Source organism: Galeopterus variegatus, unplaced genomic scaffold (genome assembly GCF_000696425.1).
Source record: "Galeopterus variegatus unplaced genomic scaffold, G_variegatus-3.0.2 Scaffold1137, whole genome shotgun sequence".
Classification (NCBI taxonomy): Eukaryota; Metazoa; Chordata; class Mammalia; order Dermoptera; family Cynocephalidae; genus Galeopterus; species Galeopterus variegatus.
The window spans coordinates 36,567-59,053 of NW_007727248.1; the positions used below are offsets into that span (position 1 = coordinate 36,567).

At 36.5% G+C, this 22,487-nt stretch overlaps 1 protein-coding gene across 1 annotated transcript in view; it reads left to right on the forward strand.

The window, feature by feature from the left end:
* The window catches only part of CTNNA2 (catenin (cadherin-associated protein), alpha 2), a gene marked incomplete at its 5' end in the record, with an annotated part of 100,964 nt that overhangs the window by 12,451 nt on the left and 66,026 nt on the right, over window positions 1-22,487 (forward strand). The window contains one exon of the mRNA XM_008575116.1: window positions 18,113-18,264. Within this exon, the coding sequence (XP_008573338.1) occupies window positions 18,113-18,264 (152 nt within the window). The remainder of the gene's footprint in view (window positions 1-18,112; window positions 18,265-22,487) is intronic.

The following is a 22,487-nucleotide window of genomic DNA, read 5'->3' on the forward strand; positions in this document are numbered from 1 at the left end:
TTTTTAGTAGTTTTTGCTCTTGACTAAGATTTCTTGGCTTTAGACACTTTGTCCCTCATACCTTGTGTATTTGCATGTATGGCAGGTATAGGGAGAAAATTTAGTGAAAGAAGACTAGGGGATGGAAAGAGAGAATTTAACTCTGCTGTGTGGAGTTATAAATGAGCAACAAATTGGGTCATGTATATGCACACAAGGTCTCTCTCCTCAAGCTCCAGTGGGGACCTTCTTGAGTTTGCACATGGACTTTGAACACCACTAGTCATATTAAAAATAGATATCTCTGAAATGGCAGGTACAGCAATGTTTCAAGTTTGGCATAAGGCATGCTTGTAGAAATGTTTCTTTTTATAGGAAAAAGATTATTTACAAAAACTTCTGTAGATATTTGTTAACCTGGAGTAGCTGGGGGGAGGAAAAACGCATATAAACATGGGAATTGGTGGTTCTGTCTGAAATATAAGCAGAAAAGGGAATAGTAATGTCATGTAATAAAGAACACATCTAAAGATTATTGCTTTTGTACAAGTGAACAGATATGATGCTTATGGGGGAGGGGGAAGAGGGAGTGGAGAAAGAGAATTTGGTAAAGGGACACGAAAATCAACTACATTGTGTATTGATAAATTAAAATGAAAAATAAAAGAAATAAAAAAAGAAATACTATTCAGCACTAAAAGGAAATGAGCAATCAAGCCACAAAAAGACATAAACCCTACATTTCTATTACTAACTAAAAAAGCCAGTCCAAAATGGATACTTAACTGATTCCAGCTATAGGACATTCTGGAAACAGTGAAACTATGGCAAAGGTAAAAAGATCACTAGCTTCAGTGCTGGGGGATGGAAATGGATGAATAGACAAAAGCACACAAGATTTTTAGGGCACTGAAAATGCTCTGTATGGTAATATAATACTAGATACATGCTATTTTACATTTATCTAAACTCATAAAATATCCAACACTGAAATTAAGCCCTAATGTAAACTATGAAGCTATGGTTGATCATAATGCGTTAAATGTATTAAAAAATAATAAAAATAAAATCAACACTAAAAATGTTCCATTTGTAGTAAAAATTTAATAAACATGAAATAAAATAAAAATAAAGATTATTGCTCTTGAGAATCCTTACAGACTTAAGTTAGAAACAATAACTATAGTTATAAGACTTATCTGCATTTTATTTAGCTGAGATTCAGCACTGTTTTCTTTCCAACAGACTTGCCCTTTGCAGTGAACAGAGCAACACACAGCAAGCCATGATATTTTTTTCCTCACTTGGAAGAATCAGAAACAGGCATTTCACTCTCTAAAGGACTTCTTAAAAATTTTTTACTTTTTTTTTCCTTAGGGAGACCATTTCACATTTCTGTGGTTCTCAGCTCCTGGCCTATCAGCTCTATTTTCTTACAACGTCTTAGCTTCATATGGTATACATCTGACACACAGTAGCACTCACTTGAATCTGACATTGTACAAAGAGTATCAGAGAAGGGTGGAAGACAGAGACAGGATTCTCAATTCCTACCTGCTCATGGCTGGTTTGAATGACAATTGTGGCAGATGAAAGACACAGAACACATTGCCAATTTACATGTGACTTTGTGCCTACAGAGAATTCAGTCACTGTTCAGGAGACATTTTAGAGTTTTTTTCTTATTGTGTCTTTAATAACAGGAGTGTCATCCACTGGGTCAAAATCTACTTAAAGGCAAGAACAGTTGTTTAGTTGATTGAAATATTTTGACATAATTTTCACCCAAAGTCTTGAGATGTAAATAATTTTCTGGTTGATTTTCTACTAAAAATAAAAAATTAAATAAATAAAAATATATCAGTGAAAAAGAGCCATCCATCCTGGATTGTTAGTCAAGATTTTGCTCTTACTTGTTCATTGTTAGAGCTTTTAAAATTCTCATCCTAGCTTTTCCTTGCAGTGATTGAACACTTTGGGTATTTAACTAAAATCACCTTTCTTATTTTGATGTCCACATCCAATAATTCAATAGATTAGAGGAACAAAACATTTAGATTCTATTTCTCAGAATCTATTAAAGATTAGGTAAAGTCTTAGGTAAAGTTGAAAATATAGTAGAAAATATAGGAATACATGTCAAGGAAAAGTAGATGTTAGTGGGGTAAGAACTAGAATATGCAAAGGTATATAAATTTGTTTGCTTCTGTCTCCAATTGTTCTTTTCTTTCTTAAACAGGAACAGTATTGTCTCTCTCTCTCTCTTTGTGAGTAACTAGAGAGGTAGCCAAAGAAATGAAAGCAAAAACTTTGGTTTAACTCAACTTATTGCAAATTAGAATTGCTGGAGAATGTGCCTGCAGACACTAGCTTCATGGAGTTCGAGAAAGTCTATAGGATCAGTTCTGTAATTATGGTTGTTGGTTATATATATGGTTTGAAATGAACTAGTATTAATGTCAGTGTTTGGCTGTGCTAAGAACACATACATCGACAAAATAAAAACTATGTGCATTACTGATGCCCAAATATCTACTTTTCGGTTAATGTTTTGTTTCTGGTTTTAAAAAAAAAATTCTTAGAGCCATATTGTCATATCAAATTGGTCACTTTTCCATATGAATCAATCAAATTTAGTCCTAAGAGTACATTTTATTTGGGGGAGAGAATAGAGGGGTAGTAGGTAAGAAGGAGAGGGTGCTGAGAGAAAGATCAAGAAAAAGACGAAATGTCATGTGTGGGGTTTTTTGGGTTTTTTCATTGTTGTTTTTTTTTTTTTTTGGTTGTTGTTGTTTTGCCTTGCCACATCTACTAGGTTCTGCCCAGTTTTTAAAATCTGAATCGTTTGATTCAAGAATTTAACTCAGAAGTTCTCAGCTTCTGCATTATCAGCACTTTGGTCTGAGTAATTCTTCCTTGGGGGTAGGGGGATAGGCTGTCCTGTGCATTATAGGGTGCTTAGCAGCATCCCTGGCCTTCACCCACTAGACACTTGTAGCATCTCTTCCCTCTCCACTCAAAGTTGTGACAACCAAAAATGTATGCAGACATCGACAGATACCCCGAGGGGGGGTGGTTGGAGGAGAAATAATGCCCACTGAGAATCATTGCCCGAAGCTAAAGAAGTATCCCCCAATAGAGACCGGTTTGAACAGGGTAAAATGAAGCCTCTATATTGTGGACAACAGGGTATTGGGAGTATATTACCAAGAATTTACAAAAGGGCAGAATGCTCAAAAAACTTTTACTAAACTAGATATTGCTGCTGGATGTGCTGGCCAGCACCTGTTTAGCCATGTGAATGATCACAGGGGTGGGTCGTTGTACGGAGACCCCGACTTTACTACCTGGCTGCCTTCGCTAAGTGGCTACAAAATTGAGAAGTATCCAAATAGTGACAAAACTGTCCGTGTCTTTTCCGTGAATTATTTTCCTTCCTCAGTAAATAAACCACAGACAGTTTTACTGAGGAAAGACGATAATTCATGGAAAAGACAGTGTTCTGCTTAAGAGTGCTTTCTGTGTTGATATTAATGCTGAGTTAAATTTAAGAAAGTAATTTTGTGGATTGTTAGTATGCTGAAATTGTAGGGCAATTTTTACATAGGTAAATGTAAAAATTTACCTATTTATTTTTTATAAAACTAATCTAGGCTGATGAAAACACAAGGAATTGGATCTATAGCAGAGCCATTAAATACTTACATGGCATATTTGATGGGCTCTTCAATAAAACCTGAATTACAACAAATTGCCAACAGCTTGGTAGTAAGTACACGCTTGACCAGACCCATCTCCATAGATCTCATTTACAAAATCAGGATGCTGCAGGAGGCTGAGGGGGGCGAAAGTGCATTTAGTGATAACCTATTTAGATAGACATAGAGGAGCTCATTCTTCAGTGAATGGATTATATTGAAATGTCATTTTTATAAATTTGATAGCTGATGTGAGTTCATGGCAATGTGAACGTGATTAGGTTGAGAGATCTGAGATTATGCCAGACAGTTCTTCAGAAAAAAAAAAAAAAAAAAAAACACATTGGGGGGGTGAAATGTCATTTTTATAAATTTGATAGCTGATGTGAGTTCATGGCAATGTGAACGTGATTAGGTTGAGAGATCTGAGATTATGCCAGACAGTTCTTCAGAAAAAAAAAAAAAACAGAATAAGAAAAAAATAAAGTATTTGTAAGTGAGCATTTTATGTTATTAAGCCCTCTGTATGCAGAAATTAAAATTCCATTATTTGGGAGAACAAAGCTGATGGTGTAATTTTTATACCATCTATAATCTATAAAGTTTCATAAGAATAAGAGAAGACTTTTTAATACACCATTTTAATGTATTTTTCTTAGAAACTGTAAGAAGATCAGCAAATAGAAAGCACCCAAACTGGAAATAATATTGAGGGCTACATTTGGGCCAGTACATTGCAGTAGAATGAATCCAGGTTAGAAATCAGAAGAAATCAATTCCTTGACTGCTCCCAACTAACTGTGACCTTAAGCAAATTAATCAATGCCTCTGGGACTTAGTTTTCTCCTGTATTGCCTAATGTTTTGTCATTCAGGGATGGTCAATATTTTTAAATGTGGAATATGTGCATCACTGTTCTTGGCTTCTCCATGAGTGCTCTCAACGTGGACAATCATTGCCCATGAATCCTCTGTATAAACCCTCTGCTCCATCTGGTTGACTGCCTTTATTATTCTGTAGGCAAAACACATCCGTGTGGCTCCCTCTGTCCTCCTTGAATGTTCCCTATTTCTTTCTCCTCCTCCTCTACATCTGCTAATTGAACTTATCCTTTGAGATCTAGCTCAAATCTCATTGGGAGACAACAGAACTCTATCCATCTTTTGACATTTAGTATGTCCTCTTCAGTGTAAATGGCTCTGCTCACCTCTAGATTGTCAGTTCTTAGAGGTAGGTATGTCTAAGTACCCATGGTCTAGAATGGTGTTATCACCTAATTAACATTTAATATACATGTGGTGATTAAATGAACACAAGAAATTAGAACATAACACTTAAAAAAAAAATTTTCAGTAGAGATCAGCAGCCTCAGTCTTATGGCTCAAGATTATAGGATAAACAGAGAAATTTATTTTCCTCCTACTTTCTGCTTATCAAAGGGAAACAATCTGATTGGCTGTTTGGGGTATACTTTCTCCATTTGAACTGATTCCTGTTGCTATCAGGATAGTCTTATGATTGGACAGGTCTCAGTGACCTGCCTATTCCTGTGGCTGGATATGGGGGGAAGAGGATGGGAGGTAAAATCAATATCAGAAGATTGTGGTAGGGGCAGCTTATTGGAAAGAAGAATAATTAGATATTATAGATAGTAAAGGATTATCACACTTTAAATCACTTCTCCATGACTGACCTTGAAATTAGATTATGAAAGTAATGAATTTTAACAGAAACTGTAATGACTAAGATTGTTCAGGCTAGACATCCTAATTATATTTTAAATGTATCTTCATATAACCCTAACTATCGGTGTAAAGTATGTTATTTCCCTCTGAAAGGTCAAAATGATGGGGAGATGGAGGAAATGTCTTTCCTGTTGGTGGTTATGGTATGCATGGTGGCTGGAAGTCAGAAGTGAGGGAAGAATGAACAGGAAATCTCATCCACTTACACAGACAGCGTAGTTTTTCTCGATGCCTTTTCTATATGACTGAGCCCTACACACTCTAGGTATTGTAGAGATCTGGCTGATAAGTTTTTAATAACTAATATATTTATTTTATTTTATCCTGAAAGCAGATGCAGGGTTTCTGGTTCAGAACAAATTGATCATTGCTTCCAAGAGTAATCCTGCAGTTGCCCACGTTCCACTCTCCCTCTCAAGGCAGTGTGATGAGGGCAGATAGCTTCTGCACCTGCAGAGAAGGTCCACACTTCAGGAAAGAAACCACGGGATTATGAATCTGGGAGCTTATATGGGAATTGGTACTTACTGCTTTCTTCCCCTCCTGAGGTGGGAAGAGAAACCTTTGCTCTTTAATGTAAACAAATTCCTCCAAGAAATGTACCCAGATTGTTATAACCCTGTGGAATATGAATACATGGCTCCTGGTTTTATATGTAAAGACATATCTCTGGAAAGATAAACCTGTAAATCTCTCTCTAGGTTATTTCACTATCTTAGAACTCCTACTGAGTTATTCTTTGAACCAAGTTACCTGTAGTTTTGGCTCAGAAAGCCCTGACCATGAAGAAGCATGAAAATATTTTGTCTACACTGGCTTATTGGTAAATTATATGTTCTGATAGAATTCAGATATTTCTAGCTGTCTAGGGAAGAGTGGCTGAAGAACCATTTCAGAAAACACAACTTTAACCAAATACTTTAAATAGAGAAATGTAAATGGTTCTTAATCAAAGGAGAAGTTGCTTGACCTTACTCATAAGATAAATACAAGTTAAAAATTACACTGAGAAACCATTGCCCACCAGAACGGCAAAAATCTGGAAGTTGTATGACATAGTCTGTTAAGGATAAAGAAAAATAAGGAGCCTTATGTTTTGCTGGTAGGTATGCAAAATGGAGGGAATTTGATGTTATCTATCAAGATTTTTTATCGTTTACCATTTGGAAATATTTTTATCATTTACCATTTGGAAAGCAGTCTCATTTTTATTTTTATTTATTTATTTATTTATTTATTTATTTATTTATTTTTGTCTTTTGTCTTTTTCCGTGTCCGGCAACGGATTGCAACCCTCAGTGTTGCCCCCGTACCGGACCGGGGACCGGCAACGGGATTGCAACCCTCGGCGTTGCTCCCGCGCCTCGCTCAGCCAGTGAGCGGGAACCGGTCTGCATGTGGGATCCGAACCCTCGGGCAGGAGCGCCGCCACGCTTCCCAAGCGGCGCACTTATCCAGTGCGCCACCGGGCCGGCCCCAAAGCAGTCTCATTTTTAAGGATCCGTTCTTTCTATGTACTGGCCTAAAATATGAAAACACATATTCATGAGGTTATTCATTATAGGATTATAGACTGAAATCAACACAAATATTTAGCACTAGGGCACTACTTGAATAAATTAGGATACAATCACAATGGAGTATACAGTTATAAAATGGAATGGGGATAACTATATAATCTCTGGATATATTGTTAAGTAAAAAGCAAGGTAGAGAAAAGTATGTACAATATGCTCCATTTATTTTCATAAAAGATAAAAAATAGGAAGAATAAGATCTAGTGTTTTATAGCAATACAGGGAGACTATAGTTAAAAACAAATTACTGTATAACTTCAAGTAGTTAGTTGAGGTGATGTTGAATGTTCCCAACACAGAGAGGTGACAAAAGTTTGAGGTGATGGATATGCTAGATAGCCTATGATCATTGCACACTGTAAGTGTACCCAAATATCACATTGTACTACATAAATATAAACAATGATCATGGGCCATTAAGAAAAAATAAAACAAAAATTTCAGAGACAGAAATAGATTAGAGGTTACCAGAAATGGGTGGGAAGGAATAATGAGATGTTTTCGCTTAATGGATACAGAGTTTGTTTAGGATGATAAAGTTTTTTTTTTTTTTTGTTTTTTTTTTTTTTTGTTTTTTTTTTTTTTTGTTTTTTTTTTTTTTTATTTTTTTTTTTTTTCTTTTATTGTAACATAGATGATTGTACATAATTGTGGGGTACAGAGTTGAATATCATTGCCCATGTGCAATATATGATGCTCAAATAGGATGATGAAATTTTGGAAATAGAGATAGTAGTTACATACCATCATGAATGTAATTAAGTCCATGCAATTGTATGTTTAAAAATGCTTAAAATGGAAATTCTTATCTGTGTTTTATCAAAATTAAAATCTATTTTTCTTTCAATTTTTTTTTTTAAGTTAAAAGAAAATAAAATGTAACTTAAAAAAGAGAAGGTAAGATACACAATTTTATCCTGATAATAAAGCCCCTAACATGGAAGTGGAGACGGAGTGTGGAGGTCCTAGGAAGGTTCACAATCACACATTTAAGTGCTATAAATTAGGGGCGACATAGTGGAACAAACAGCACTTTTCTAGTGCCTGTTTGTCAAAGTGAAACCAAAAGGAGGGACATGACTCTTCAGCTCAGCATGAATCACGGTGTGGATTCAGAATCCTGGGAACTGGAAAGAAGACGGTGCTGTGTTGTCACTTCTAGGACAACAGCAACCAGCGTCTGTGGCAGTGGCAGTGGAGTAGCAAGCAGAGAGGCCTGCATATTTTGTCTAGCGGGGTCAGTGCTGGTGTCCACTGGAATTGGTGGCCAGGATGTATTAATTGAGCACAACTGAGATAATTGTAAGGCCCCCTCACCCAAGTTCTCTGGCAGAGGGGAAGCTGCCACATCAGTGACAGGTGCATCAGAGAGAAGAAGAATATGTGCATAGTCACTTGTTTGGAAGCACACATACTTCTTGGAATATACCAGAAATAGTTTTGATAAAGAAAAATGTGATGCTTTGCATGTAGCTAAAGGACCTGAAATAACAGGTAGACATCAGAACCAGAGAGGTTCTGTGTATTATGGTCAAAGTGACCCCAAAATGACATCCCTGCCTGGGTTGCCTTTCTGTATTTTTCTTATCCTCTAGTACTAGCTGTTATCTTCCTTGTCAGTGAAGTCCCCTCTCTAACCACACCCCAATCCCCCTCCTGTGTGCTCTGATTACTTTCATTATCTAGTTGCTCCTTTGGCACCTGCCATACACTGCCCTTCGTTTCAAACCGTGTGTTTGCCCATTTGTCTGTTGCCTATCTTAATGTATATATCTGCTTCCCTGTAGTCCATCTGCTGTCTGCTGTCATTCTACCTGGTTGTGTGTTTGTATATATTGATTTTTCTTTTAAATTTTAGTCCCTTGAGATGTGAGACCACCTCTTCATTTCCTCCAGCCTTGATTAGAGTTGAAGCTCAAAAATATTTATTAATATAAATAAACGTAATGACACAGAATCTTTTGGGGGGGGGATTGTACTCTTTTTTATAATGCTTAATGATCAAGATCAGAATCTTTTAAATTACACACAATAAATTCTGGGCAAGTGCTTTCCTACATCTTAATGCAATTTAAGTATTTAAACATCATTAATGCCAAGTTATACTGTATTTATCAAGCCAGGTTTTGACAAACACTGAGCTAAGTAAGGCATCATGCTCAATTATTTATTCCTTAAGTTTCTGAATTAAATGTGCCATCCTTTTGTCTTAAGTTATAAGCCATTTGTGATTATTTTTGAAATGCTTATTTTAAAATATAAGAAAACTTCCCATGCAAGCATTTTCTTTCCTCGGGGAAAGGAATTTGTGTCTAGGCAAGAACAGATGTATGATCCCTGATTCTCCTAGGATATTTACTGTGAATTGAATTTAGAGGGTTTTTTCCCCCCTTCTTCTAGGCAGTCCTTTTTCATCTTTTATCAAACAATTCAGCTCATGGGTTATGTATGGCCTTCTGGAACTTGAATTTTATTTTAATGTTTGAAGTGTACATTATAATTTCCCAAACATGAATTGATGAAAATGGCAGCCTTTAGGAACTCCCACAGAGGGAACAGATGACTGACTCTGATGAAAAAAGTCTAAAAATGCACACAGGATAGAAGAATTAGGACTGGTCAGGATGATGATGACGATTATCTGGAGAGGTAGCAACAGGTAGCAAATAATCACCAGGGGATAAGAAGCAGGTTGAGGTGGGCTGCTTTTGCGTTTGCTCCTAGGTTTCAGTGTTCAACGTCTTCCAACCTGATTAAGAGTTATCAAGAGAGAACACAGTAAAAGCTAGTATATCATTGGTGTAGACAGAAGATTGAAATTTAAAGTATTTAAGTTTCATTTCTACACTGCCTCTACCACACTTTTCAAAAGCTCTAGATTTAAATTCAGTCAACTAATATAAATTAAATAATTAAAGTGGTATAAGTTTGAGATAGGATGGAACTAGTTTTATAAGAATATTAGATTACGCTGGGAGGTGCAGTGGAAAAAGTCTTATATAAGCTGGGGTTTTTAATCCTTTTTCTTTTCTTTTTTTTTTTTTTTTTTTTCAATTTTTTTTTTTTTTTTTTTTTTTTTTTTTTGCAATTTTTTTTTTTTTTTTTTTTTTTTTTTTTTTCTTTTGCAATTTTTTTTTTTTTTTTTTTTTTTTTTTTTTTCTTTTGCAATTTTTTTTTTTTTTTTTTTTTTTTTTTTTTTCTTTTGCAATTTTTTTTTTTTTTTTTTTTTTTTTTTTTTTCTTTTGCAATTTTTTTTTTTTTTTTTTTTTTTTTTTTTTTCTTTTGCAATTTTTTTTTTTTTTTTTTTTTTTTTTTTTTTCTTTTGCAATTTTTTTTTTTTTTTTTTTTTTTTTTTTTTTCTTTTGCAATTTTTTTTTTTTTTTTTTTTTTTTTTTTTTGTAAAGTCTTAACTTTTAAAGATTCTCTTTCCTCATAGATCTGGTGAGGTCTTAATGGAACACAATGTCTAACACTGGCCTTGGCAATCAAGATACAAAGGAAAGTTCTAGGAGTAAGTTTAGCAGAGGGCAAATTTCATGGGAAATTTCTTATTAAAAATGTAGCCCTGGGCTGGCCGCGTGGCTCACTGGGGAGAGTGCAGCGCTGATAGTGCTGAGGCTACGGGTTCGGATCCTATATAGGGAAGGCAGGTGTGCTCACTGGCTGAGCATGGTGCAAAGAACACCTAGCCAAGGGTTACGGTCCCCTTACCGATCAAAACAAACAAACAAACAAAAAACAAAAACAAAAAAACGCAGCCCTGTTACCAGAATGATATGGTTTTGCCAAGGAGAGAGAAGGACATAAAATGGGAGAAAGACAGTTTTCAAAGTAAATCATACCAACTTCCCTATTTTTAGAGATTCAGCATTAACTGGTGTTCCATTTTTAATTTCCCACAAGGCCCGAATTAGTACTTTCTAGGTCCATTTACCTGTTCTCCAATAACACCTAATTTTTTAATCTAATTCCAAGTGTTAAAATGGAGGCTTCATGGCTATGTATGATGGGGTAGTATAATGAAATAATTCCTGCACTGGAATTAGCCACAATTCCATCCCAGTCCTGATATCTTAATCTTTCTAGATTTCTTCAAATGTTTCTATTTTATTTTTCTATTTATTACATTTCTTGCACTGGTTCTATCTCTAGAATAAGGGTTTTGTCTATTCTCTCTCCTTTATGCTCCATTATGAGATTTGTGCAAGGAACACACTGTCGGCTGACAGGACCACCACAGTCGAATGAGCCTTGTGCAAGTAGACGTGCTTGTCTGGCCTTGGTGAACTAGACTAGGATAGAATTATAAATTGTTCTCCTTGTACACTGGCAAAGCTCCTAATGCAAAAAGCAGTCCTGAAAGGATTTCAAGCTCAGGTTTCCGAAAGTTCCCCAGAGACCAAACCTAGAATGCCCACTAATAACTTGGTTAATGACTCATGAAACTCTTAATAAAATTACTGAACCAATAGGAAATGATGGGCAGAAAGAGAGACTCAGTATGTGAAATGTGTAATACTCATTTTATCCCTGAAATACTTGATGACAAATGAGTTCTTTCCTCCATCCCATTACTTTTACTTCTCATCCTTTTCTTCCCAACTGGATAGATTCTTTTTTTTTTTTTTCCCTTTTTGTCTTTTTTCGTGTCCGGCAACGGATCGCAACCCTCAGTGTTGCACCCGTACCGGACCAGGACCGGCAACGGGATCGCAACCTTTGGTGTTGCTCCCATACCTCGCTCAGCCAGTGAGCGGGAACCAGTCTGTATGTGGGATCCGAACCCTCGGCGGGAGCGCCACCACACTCCCAAGTGGCGCACTGTAGCAGTGCGCCACCGGGCTGGCCCCCAACTGGATAGATTCTATGTGCCAGAAGCATGGCAAGGATTTAAGATGCAAAGAATGAAGAAGAGATGGTCTCTGCCTAAAAATGTCTCATATGTGAAACAGCTAACATGCAGTGTCATTATCCTCTCGGTGACAGAGACGCAAGAGTTACTCAAAGCCCAAATACGTGAAAGCGATGAGAAGCCCAGAGGGACTACACCAAGCTAACTCCCATAAGAAAGGAGAAGGTCTGTGCAGCCTAAGCAAATAAAAGAAGCTCCTAAAAAAAATGTGTTAAACCTTGCCGAGGGAAGTCAATTAAAATTCCCAATGCACCATAATATGGGAGGGCGTGTCTCTTATCCTGAAAAGACTTAGGGAGGTTTCTTACCATTCCATGGAATGGCCCATAGAAAGAATCACATTGGGGTCACCAAAATGTGGAAAATGTTGAAGCGGAGATGATAATGAACTACTCAGAGAAAATGGCAGTTGCAACCAAGGGACTAGGAGCAACCATTCACTAAGCTAGTGATGGCCAGGAGTCAAAGTCCAATGGATATTTATTATGAAAGCTGTGGAGAAAGTAAGTGAGCAGGAACAAAGGGGGAGGGGGAGCCCCTGGAGAAGAACCTCCTGAAATTTTATTTGGATAGACTCTACTGCATACTCCCTTGAGTTCAAGGATGCAGCGGTCTCCCACAGCTGGTGTCATCTTGAGAAACTGTGTGCAGCACATCCCACATGGGTACTGGCACCATGTGTCTCTTCTGGCTGTGGCCAGAGGTCATGGCTGTCCTCTTAGCAGAATACGTCACAAGATATTAACCCTCTACAATACAGAAATGCCAACAAGCAATCCTAAGACAGTGTACGAAGTGCTCTAACAGTATGAACATAATTAAGATGCTATAACATTGTAGAGAACTGTCTACTTCAGGATGTCTGGAAATTAAGGCTTCACAATAGCAGTTAATTCTGAATTGGAGATTGAAGATTGAGGAAGAGTTCACCTGGACCGAAGAGAAGAAAAGTACATTTTAGTATGAGAGAACAAGTTATTCATGGACATGTTGATATGACATGGTGTGTCTCCATGTCATATTAGAGACCTAGAGGTGATTGAGTCTAATTAGAACATTTGAGTTTAGGTAGGATCAGGTAATGAGGCAGAGACAGACAGGAGCTATAGGAAGGTCTCAGAAGCTTGTGTTTGCATCTCGATCAAGTGATTTTATAGTCGCCTTTGCATTATAGAGAATTACTGCAGTGGGTTTGGCTGGCTGTTCATCTCCACTACCTCTAGTTAACCTTGGGTTTTGCCCTTATGGTTGTCAGCAGTCCTATTTGCATCTTTAGCACAACTTCTCATTCGTTTAACTGACTCATCCTGTGCTCTGAAACTTCACCTCTGAAATCTCTCAGGAGGATTTATTCCAGAACTTCCTCACCTCTGGTTTAGGATCTCAATCAACACAAGAATGATGTGACCTTGATTTTTATATGCATACTTAACTCCGATTTCATTACTCTTTGAGTGTCATCATTTTGTGGCCTAGTGTGCACTTTGCATACAAAAGTATAGCTTGAATTAAAGTTTATTTTCAACTTTGATCACCCTTTCAGGACATAGACTATTAAGAGCAATTCAGCATTTCTAATAAATAACAGTAAAGTGGAACCTACATTTTTGGATGTAATTCAGAAAGTAGAAAGAAGCTTCTATTTTTATAATCCTGTATCAGAAACTCTGTTAATATATAATGTGCGAATCACGAAGGCAATGCTGTGTTTTGTCCTAATTAGTGAAAAGCAGAAGCAGCATCTTATCTGAAGGAGTTTGAGACTTTTTCTCTTAGTTTTACTTTTGGGGTATTTAATTTTAAGATACTACCAAGGTGTTAGAAGAATTCATAGTTAAACTAACATCTTAGGATCTGTCAAGATGGTTCATTTTTCTATAAACTTTTGTTTTTCTGTCTTGTCACTCTTAAGAACAAAGGGGATAAAAACTAAACCAGGAATGAGCACAGCGAGTTGGAGAGCAAAGGGGTGCTGGTTAAAGAGCAGTAGCAGTTGACCAAGCCCTAAATAAATTAGTATTGAATGCACTTAGGAGCAAAGCACAGAGAAAGATTTTCTTAAGGGTCATACCCCAAAAAACACTGACTTGTGGTAAGAAAATGGATGTCTTGTCAGTTATGGTAAATATAATCAATTGAATGAGTTCAAGTTCTAGGTTTTACTGATTTGAGGAGTATAATAAGGTCACTTAAATATTAAGGCTAAATTGCACTCTGAGCCTCCATTTGAAAAGTAAGGATTCTGTGCCCTGTTCCCCATTCTTTTTCCCCCTTGAAAGGTTGATGGTATTTTTGTTCAAATCACTTCATAAAAGGGCCTTGTTTCTGCCTCTTCTGATGATGCCAGGTCACTAACACTATTATTCATACTAAGGCCCTGCCATCCAAATCTCACTAAAGACATTCTGTACTCCGCGCTGGTGGAAATAAAGTGCCTTTTTCCAAACATGGGGTTTTAGAGCAGCCCTCATGAAAATAGTCCCTTTAGGCTTAGGCTTTTCTCTCTCTCTCCCTTGAGTGCAGAGTCAGGCCTGGAGGTGGTTGGAGCAAGATAGCATGTCACCCCTGACTTCTCTTCCTCCTCCTCATCTCTTCTTCAGGATGACCTTGCATGAGTAAAACAACACAGAAACCTTCCTCTTCCCTTTAGCATCAACAAAGGTCTTCATGTGGATAGAGATGCATTCGTGGGTTTCAGTCTGGGTGGGGGGCTCTATCTAATTCACCTTTCTATCTGGTAGTTATTAAGGTAGAACATTAAGTGTTTGATGACAGTCACAATTACCAAGGGAATCCCCCACTTAATGCTGTTGATCAAATTGACTTTCAGATGATAGAATTGTATTTTTTCAGAGTCCTGTTTTATAAGAAGTACAACCTAGAGAATAATTTGATTATTTTAAAATATTCAAATTATGAAAATATTCAGATACAAAAAGAACAGAGACTAATATAACAGATGCCTCTCCTTCCCCTCTAAAAAATAACCATTATACTTTTTTCTTTTTTAGTAACCATTATATTTAAGGTGGCAAATATCCTTTCTTGAGAACATTGTATGAACATATAAAATTACGTATATGTTTAAATTTTGCATAGTACTTTTTAGTGTGTTTTTATATTTCTCACAAATTATATTTTCAGTTTGTTTTGCACACTCAAACTTTGATTTATTCACTTGAATATATTGGCTGTCCTGATTCATGTCCCCAAGTCTGTTTTTTTCCCATCTGGATGTATTGCCCATGCATCTGGAGTAAACACCTCACCGTGGATCCCTCGAGTTAAAGGATTCAAAATAGGGGTGGGGTATAGCCTATTGAGAGAGCTCCCTTAAGGCAGTTATTTTCTTTCTTAGGTTTTGTAGAATTTTCTTTTTAACTCTTAGAATATACCACCTAACAAAAAACAACTGTAACCATAGCAGCACAAAGACATTCTTGTGACTCCAATGTACAATTACTCAGCCATCCTAATCAGCATCTCTTTAGAAGTCAATATTTGGCTATACCCTAGATAATACCCCAACTCAACTTACTGTTTGAGACTGGAAAGACTCATTTTACTAGATTTTGTCAAAGTTTTCACCAAAATGATATGAACCCATTTGAACTCATCTGCAGTAGAAGGATTCCCTTTTTTCTACATGCTCACAAGATTAATATTATCATGCTTTAATTCATTTGCCCATTTGGCAGGTTATAAGATATTTCATTGTTTACATTGTAATTCTGCCAATTATTAGTAAAGCCAAGCATCTTATTGTGTATTTATCAGTAATATGAATTTCTTTTCTGTGATTTGAATGTGTTAATTTTGTCAATTTTTCTATTTTTTTTTATTTATAGGAGTATTCTATGTGCATGTAGGAGTACTAATCTTTTACCAATTATACAGCAGGGACAAACAATTTTAGGCATCTAAGGTGCTACCTGATGGTATAATATAAATCTGCCCAACCATTGATGCTCACAACTATGGCAGCTTAGACAGCAAATAGAATGGAATTAATATAATTCGTAATCTTCAGTTTAAGAAAAGAAGGGAATTTGTCATTTTGTTTAAGAAAGATTCTCATCTCCAAATGCAAAATACATACAAAAATATTTTCATGCTCAAGGAGGTCAATTTTAATTATCCATATTATTCAGTCATGTAAAAAAGTTTATTCCCAACACAAATGTGTAACTGAAATTGCTTGAGTTTAAGGCAGTGGTTTCTTAGAATTATAGTTTTATTTGATTTATATTTATGGCAATACAGCTCAATATTCCCCAAATTCTTTTAATCTAAATGCAGTTCAAAAGTCCAAATGAAAAATTCAAATCATATACAGAACCAATATTATTAATCCAGGCACAGAAGGAAATTCACCCCATGCTTTTGGTTTTGATAATTTCTATTACAAGAATGATTAGTCTGTTTTCCTCTAACTCTCCTCCTTTTTTTTTTTTATTAAAGAAGTTTGACTCTTCCCGATAGAAATGCATTTTTCTAGGAATGTTTTATCTTGNAACCATTGATGCTCACAACTATGGCAGCTTAGACAGCAAATAGAATGGAATTAATATAATTTGTAATCTTCAGTTTAAGAAAAGAAGGGAATTTGTCATTTTGTTTAAGAAAGATTCTCATTTCCAAATGCAAAATACATACAAAAATATTTTCATGCTCAAGGAGGTCAATTTTAATTATCCATATTATTCAGTCATTTAAAAAAGTTTATTCCCAACACAAATGTGTAACTGAAATTGCTTGAGTTTAAGGCAGTGGTTTCTTAGAAATATAGTTTTATTTGATTTATATTTATGGCAATACAGCTCAATATTCCCCAAATTCTTTTCATCTAAATGCAGTTCAAAAGTCCAAATGAAAAATTCAAATCATATACAGAACCAATATTATTAATTCAGGCACAGAAGGAAATTCACCCCATGCTTTTGGTTTTGATAATTTCTATTACAAGAATGATTAGTCTGTTTTCCTCTAATTCTCCTCCATTTTTTTTTTTTATTATTAAAGAAGTTTGACTCTTCCCGATAGAAATGCATTTTTCTAGGAATGTTTTATCTTGAATATGCTGACCCTAGAGAATAAAGTAATTTAGCAGAGTTTCTCACACCAGGGGTTAAAATGGATGTTAAAGTATCCACAGAGGACGAACATGAGTATAAAGATGAAGCAGGCATGAAAGTTCAGAAATGGAAATAGATGAATGATGTTTTAATTTTATTGTCCTTGTGAATAAAATGAATTGTGCTTTTTGGCTTTCATTGGCCATATGATTTGATTGTTCCAAGATAACAGCTGAGAAAATTGAATTATAATTTTTAAGAATCAGTGAATCAGCAGCATTTTTTAAGTAGTCAGTGGAAGTATTCCAGACATTCCACTGAGTTTACTTTCCACAAACTTCCAGGGTGTGTGCAGGTGTCCCTGTGAAGAGACAGGTGCCAGCATTTTGAAAACGTATATGCATCTTCTTTAACATCAAGGTGATCCTGGCAAAATAGAACTATTTACCTTTGATCCCATTGGTCTTCTCTTTCCATAGGTCCCTGTGCTGGTGTGTCCTGCGGTTTCCCTCTTTCCTCTTTCACAGTGCTTCCACAGCCTCCCCCAACAGGTCTCAAATCCTGCATTCCTGACAAAAGTGGAATGGATTGGATCATTTCATTCTCACTTTATTATGAAGCTACATAGGTTAAGGTCTGCTACTCACCAGCTATGATTATATCATCTGATATTAAACATTTTTGATATTTTCTAAGGGCCAGATTCCATCCAATACTTTTGTATGCATTATTCTTCTGAATCCTGAGGTAGAAACTTATTATAGTTCATAGACAAAGAAACAGATTTAGGAGGGTTAAGAAAGCTTTGCCAGGGTTTCACAGCTCGTAACTGGCAGAAGTGGAACTCAACTCAGGTTGGGATAACATAAAATCTATATTCCTACAGTATACCACACTACCTTTGGTAGGTCTTAAAAGTTTCTCTTTTGCAAATCATCACCATGCATGGAGTAACAGTTTGGTTTTCCTGCTGAGGTAAGTGGCACAAAAAACACTAAACTGGACAGATGGGCACCCTGCTCCCCTGGACCATTGGAATGCATGGAGGACTGCCACCTTGCTCAGAGGCTGGAATGAAAGATAGAGAGATTGCCTAACCCAGTGCTTTTCACTCTGTTTCACCCAGTGATGCCACGCTTTGCTGAACAAGTAGAGGTTGCCATTGAAGCCCTGAGTGCCAACGTCCCCCAACCATTTGAGGAGAATGAGTTTATCGATGCCTCTCGCCTGGTCTATGACGGTGTTCGGGACATCAGGAAGGCTGTGCTGATGATCAGGGTAGGTGAGGCCTCTGTAGCTCAGAGCTGATCAGAGTTTCTGGTAGGGACCCTAAAGAGTTAACTGTCTTATTTCTTTATTATTCAGTTTAACTCGATAAGCTGTTTGGCTCCTTATTTAATCAGACAAGGTAGACTCTTTACTTATAAAGGGGTGAGTGAACTCAACAAGCCCAGATTAGCACTGAATATCCTAACGTGTGATGCCCTGCCTGCTTATTGCATGCATTATTTCCTAAATTTCATACAGACTTAGGGGTGTCCCTGCTGTTTTCCATTTGTGCCTCTTGCTAACACTGTCTTCTCATCAGGATCAGAAAGTTATGGGCTGAAATGAGATAAAGATTACCCAGCTTAGTAATGTTCATAATAATAATAATAATAGTTATTATGATGGAAATATAAACTGATACATAATTATATTCTCCTTATAAAAATAATTCAGACATTATAAATAGGGCTAGATAGGCTTACACCAAACCTTTCCCATCACCCACCCCACTATCTTCCCATCCTCAGACTTCTGTTGTCAGGTAGGTGTGAGTCTTCCAAACCATCGTCTAAGTAATTATATATAAACACAGGCCTAGAAAATATGTATTATAGCTAACTTGTAAACTCATGTAGTATCATTTGCTGCTTGATTTATTCACCCACAATGTGCCTTCATCTATCTCTGTTAAGACACGTAGCTTACTTCATTCCATTTAACTGCTGCATAATATTCCATCCTAAGATGAATTTTTTTTCTTCTTAATCTTACCAATAGCATACTACTTAGCATAGTAGTGTTAGCCACTTTTATTAGCCATAGATCTCTTTTTATCAAATAGACTACATATGCAAAAGTTCAATTGGTGTCAAAGATGCATTTATGGCTATTGTGTTGAGGCCATCAATTATAATATGAGATGGGGCTTCTGAAGTGCTAATCCCAAGAGCATGATGTCCACTAGAAATATAACAGGAGCCGTATTTGTAATTTTAGATTTTCTAGTAGATATATTTTTTAAAAAGCAAAACAGAAAAAAAGATGTGAAATTAATTGTAATTTTAATATTATATTTTATTTAACCAAATGTATCCAAAATACAATTTCACCATGTGGCACTAGCCACATTTAAAGTGCTCGGTAGCTCCATATGTAGCTAGTGGACACTGTATAGGACAGGGCAGCCCTAGACCACATCCTCACCCTCATTCTCACCCTCAACCTACACATTTTTCTCCCTCTGAGGCTGATCAATGAAACCATGAAGCGTCTGCTGGGTTCACTTCGAAAATTTTCTCTCAGAGTGGTCACTAAGTACCTAAGCCATGCCCCCTTCCCTCCCCCACCTCAAAAAGGAAAAAAAAAAAAACACTACAAGACAATAACAACCAACGAATTCATTTTTGTGTGTGTGGTGCTTCAGGTATTTAAAGACACATCTGTGATATGTCTCTTTGGGCAATATATCGCTAGTCCTTTGGGGATTTCATATATGGTGTTAATTCTCCTCCAAATCCTGGTATCTTTGAAGCTATTCAGTCTAGGCATAGCCCTATCCACCTGTGGTATCCAGAACACAATGTTTCTGAAGTGATCTGAGCAACCTGGAATCGAGGATCACCAGAAAGAGTCTCTCTTTGCTCCTTAGTGACATCCATGCTTCTCCTGAAATATCCACCAACTCCTTTCTTGAGACTCCTTTGCACACCATCTTCTGATCTTCTCATCTTTAAGTCAGCTTGACTATTTTCATGTTAATTATGTCTGTCTTTCATAATAATTCCATGATCAATTCAAAATGATCAGAGCATTCAGTAAGTTGTATCAGACAATATTAATTATACTTAACAATGGAATATTCAAATTTGGAATTCGAGGACTGTCAGAGTAATTTCCTGTTCTTTTAACTTGCCCATTTTATATCTGTGAAACTGACCATCTTTCAAAGCCTGGCTCAAATATTCTCTCCCCACATTTTCTCTTTTAACAATAATGACCCTATTCTTTAACCACCTATATCTCTTTCAACTTGTTATTGTATTTATTACACTATTTTATTTTAGTCTATTACTTGTTCCAGACTATGAAATTTTGGAAAGCAAAGACTGTCTTTTTTTCTTCACTCTTGTGCTTTATCTGGTATACAGTCTAATACTGTGTGTGTGTGTGTGTGTGTGTGTGTGTGTGTGTGTGTGTGTGTGTGAGAGAGAGAGAGAGAGAGAGAGAGAGAGAGAGACCAAGGAAGATAGGAAGACGACAGAGAAAAAAGACAGAATTGGAGGAGAGGAAAAGGAAAGATAGTCAACCTTTTAAGCCCATAACAAATTAGATCATTTTTCCATTACAAACTAACTTGTGAAATAAGGTAAATAGACCATGAGAATTACGTTTTCAAAGTATTTGGCACTAAATCCCACTATAATGTTCAAGACATATTCCCTCTTTTGCCATTTTTCTGCTTTGTTAGCCTTTGCATTTTTGTGACAACCATTCATCTGGGAGGCTTAGGAGGTTTACAGCCATTCATTCATTTATTCACTCATGAGCTGTAAAAAAAAAAGGTACAATTTTAGATAAAATACCATATCTTTGTCACAAGAAGTGTCATCCCTCCATCTCAACATTTCAAGTGATTTGATCAGATGAATTCAAACCACTTAAAATTTAGGAAGAGAGAAATGTATAATATGTACAAATTTGTACACTATGTACAAATTGTACACTATTGTAAAAATCTTTATCCATTCAGTGCCCAAATGGCTTCATTTTGTACTTACATATTTTCTTGATTTTCTCTCTGAATTTAATGATGAAGTCTACTTAAATAAAAAATCGACTGTTCTAAGTTAGGCAGAAAGATAGTGAGACAAGTGGAGCTGTCTCTTCCCCAGCAAACCTGACCATGCCCCCTCTGAAAGTGTTGATTATACTTTGAAAAAGAAAGAAATCTTTTTTTTTTTCTTCGAAAATAGATGCAGAAAGGACCTTGAAAGTTCAAATCCTCCACCGCCTTGCCTCTCGGCACTCAATACATATTTAATGGTGATGTTGGTATCTGAGTGCTCCAGGCCAGCTGCAGGCAACCCTCTGAAGTAGACAAAGCTTGCCTTCCTGTATTCCAGCCTCCTCTTTCAGTACTTCACTTCTCTATTGGAGGAGGTCTGCTCTTCCCTGGTTTCATGAGACTCCATAAGGCTATTTTTTGTTATCTGTCAGGAATATAGGAATTTTCTGATTATTTCCACAAAATAGTTTAAAAAATGAATAGGTCAATCTGGCAGACCTACATAGTCAATTCTCATTATTTATAGTAGTTAATGTTCTATAAATTCACTGTGAACACTAAATTAGTGAATACTAAACCATTCACTGCTCCTAGGGGAAATACAGAGTGAGGTTCCTGTGAGTCCATGGTCACATTTTCATCAACTGATAATACACAACCTTGTTTTATGTGTATTTGTGTTTAAAGACACATTATTTACTATGCACTGTTGATTCATTAACATTGAACTCACAGCCAACAGCACTGACTCCTGCTTGTGCAAAGCTTATCTAACATGTGTTTTCTCTGTATGGAACATCTCAGCTTCCTTGCACTTGGACGACACTAGACGATAAATCAACACTACTTTTGGGTGCCTTTTAAGTGGAGAAATCACAGACAAAAAGCACAGTAAATGCGACACTCAATAGACCTCAAAAAGGACACATATTTACAGTGTGAGAGCTTAACCAAGAAGAAAAAGCATTACTCTGTTTGACCTTAGCTGGGAACATGCACATTGGGGGACTCAAGTTTGATTTTTTTTTTTTTTTTTTCAAAGATGACCGGTAAGGGGATCTTAACCCTTGACTTGGTGTTGTCAGCACCAACGCTCAGCCAGTGAGTGAACCGGCCATCCCTATATAGGGATCTGAACCCGGGGCCTTGGTGTTATCAGCACTGCACTCTCCTGAGTGAGCCATGGGCCGGCCTGGGGACTCAAGTTTTTTACACTCTTATATGCCTGGGAATAACTACAAAAGCACCAGGAGTATTGATATTTAGGATTACAAATTAATTTTAGCAAGAAGGCCAATTCACAAATAAGTCTGCAAATAATGAGGACTAAGTAAATATTTAAGACACAAAGAGTTAAACATTTAGTGTTGGAAATTAAGATAAGTAGGTCGGGAAGAAAGTGGTGTTATTGGGAGATCTGTATTCAACAAAACAGTAGTTGCTTCTC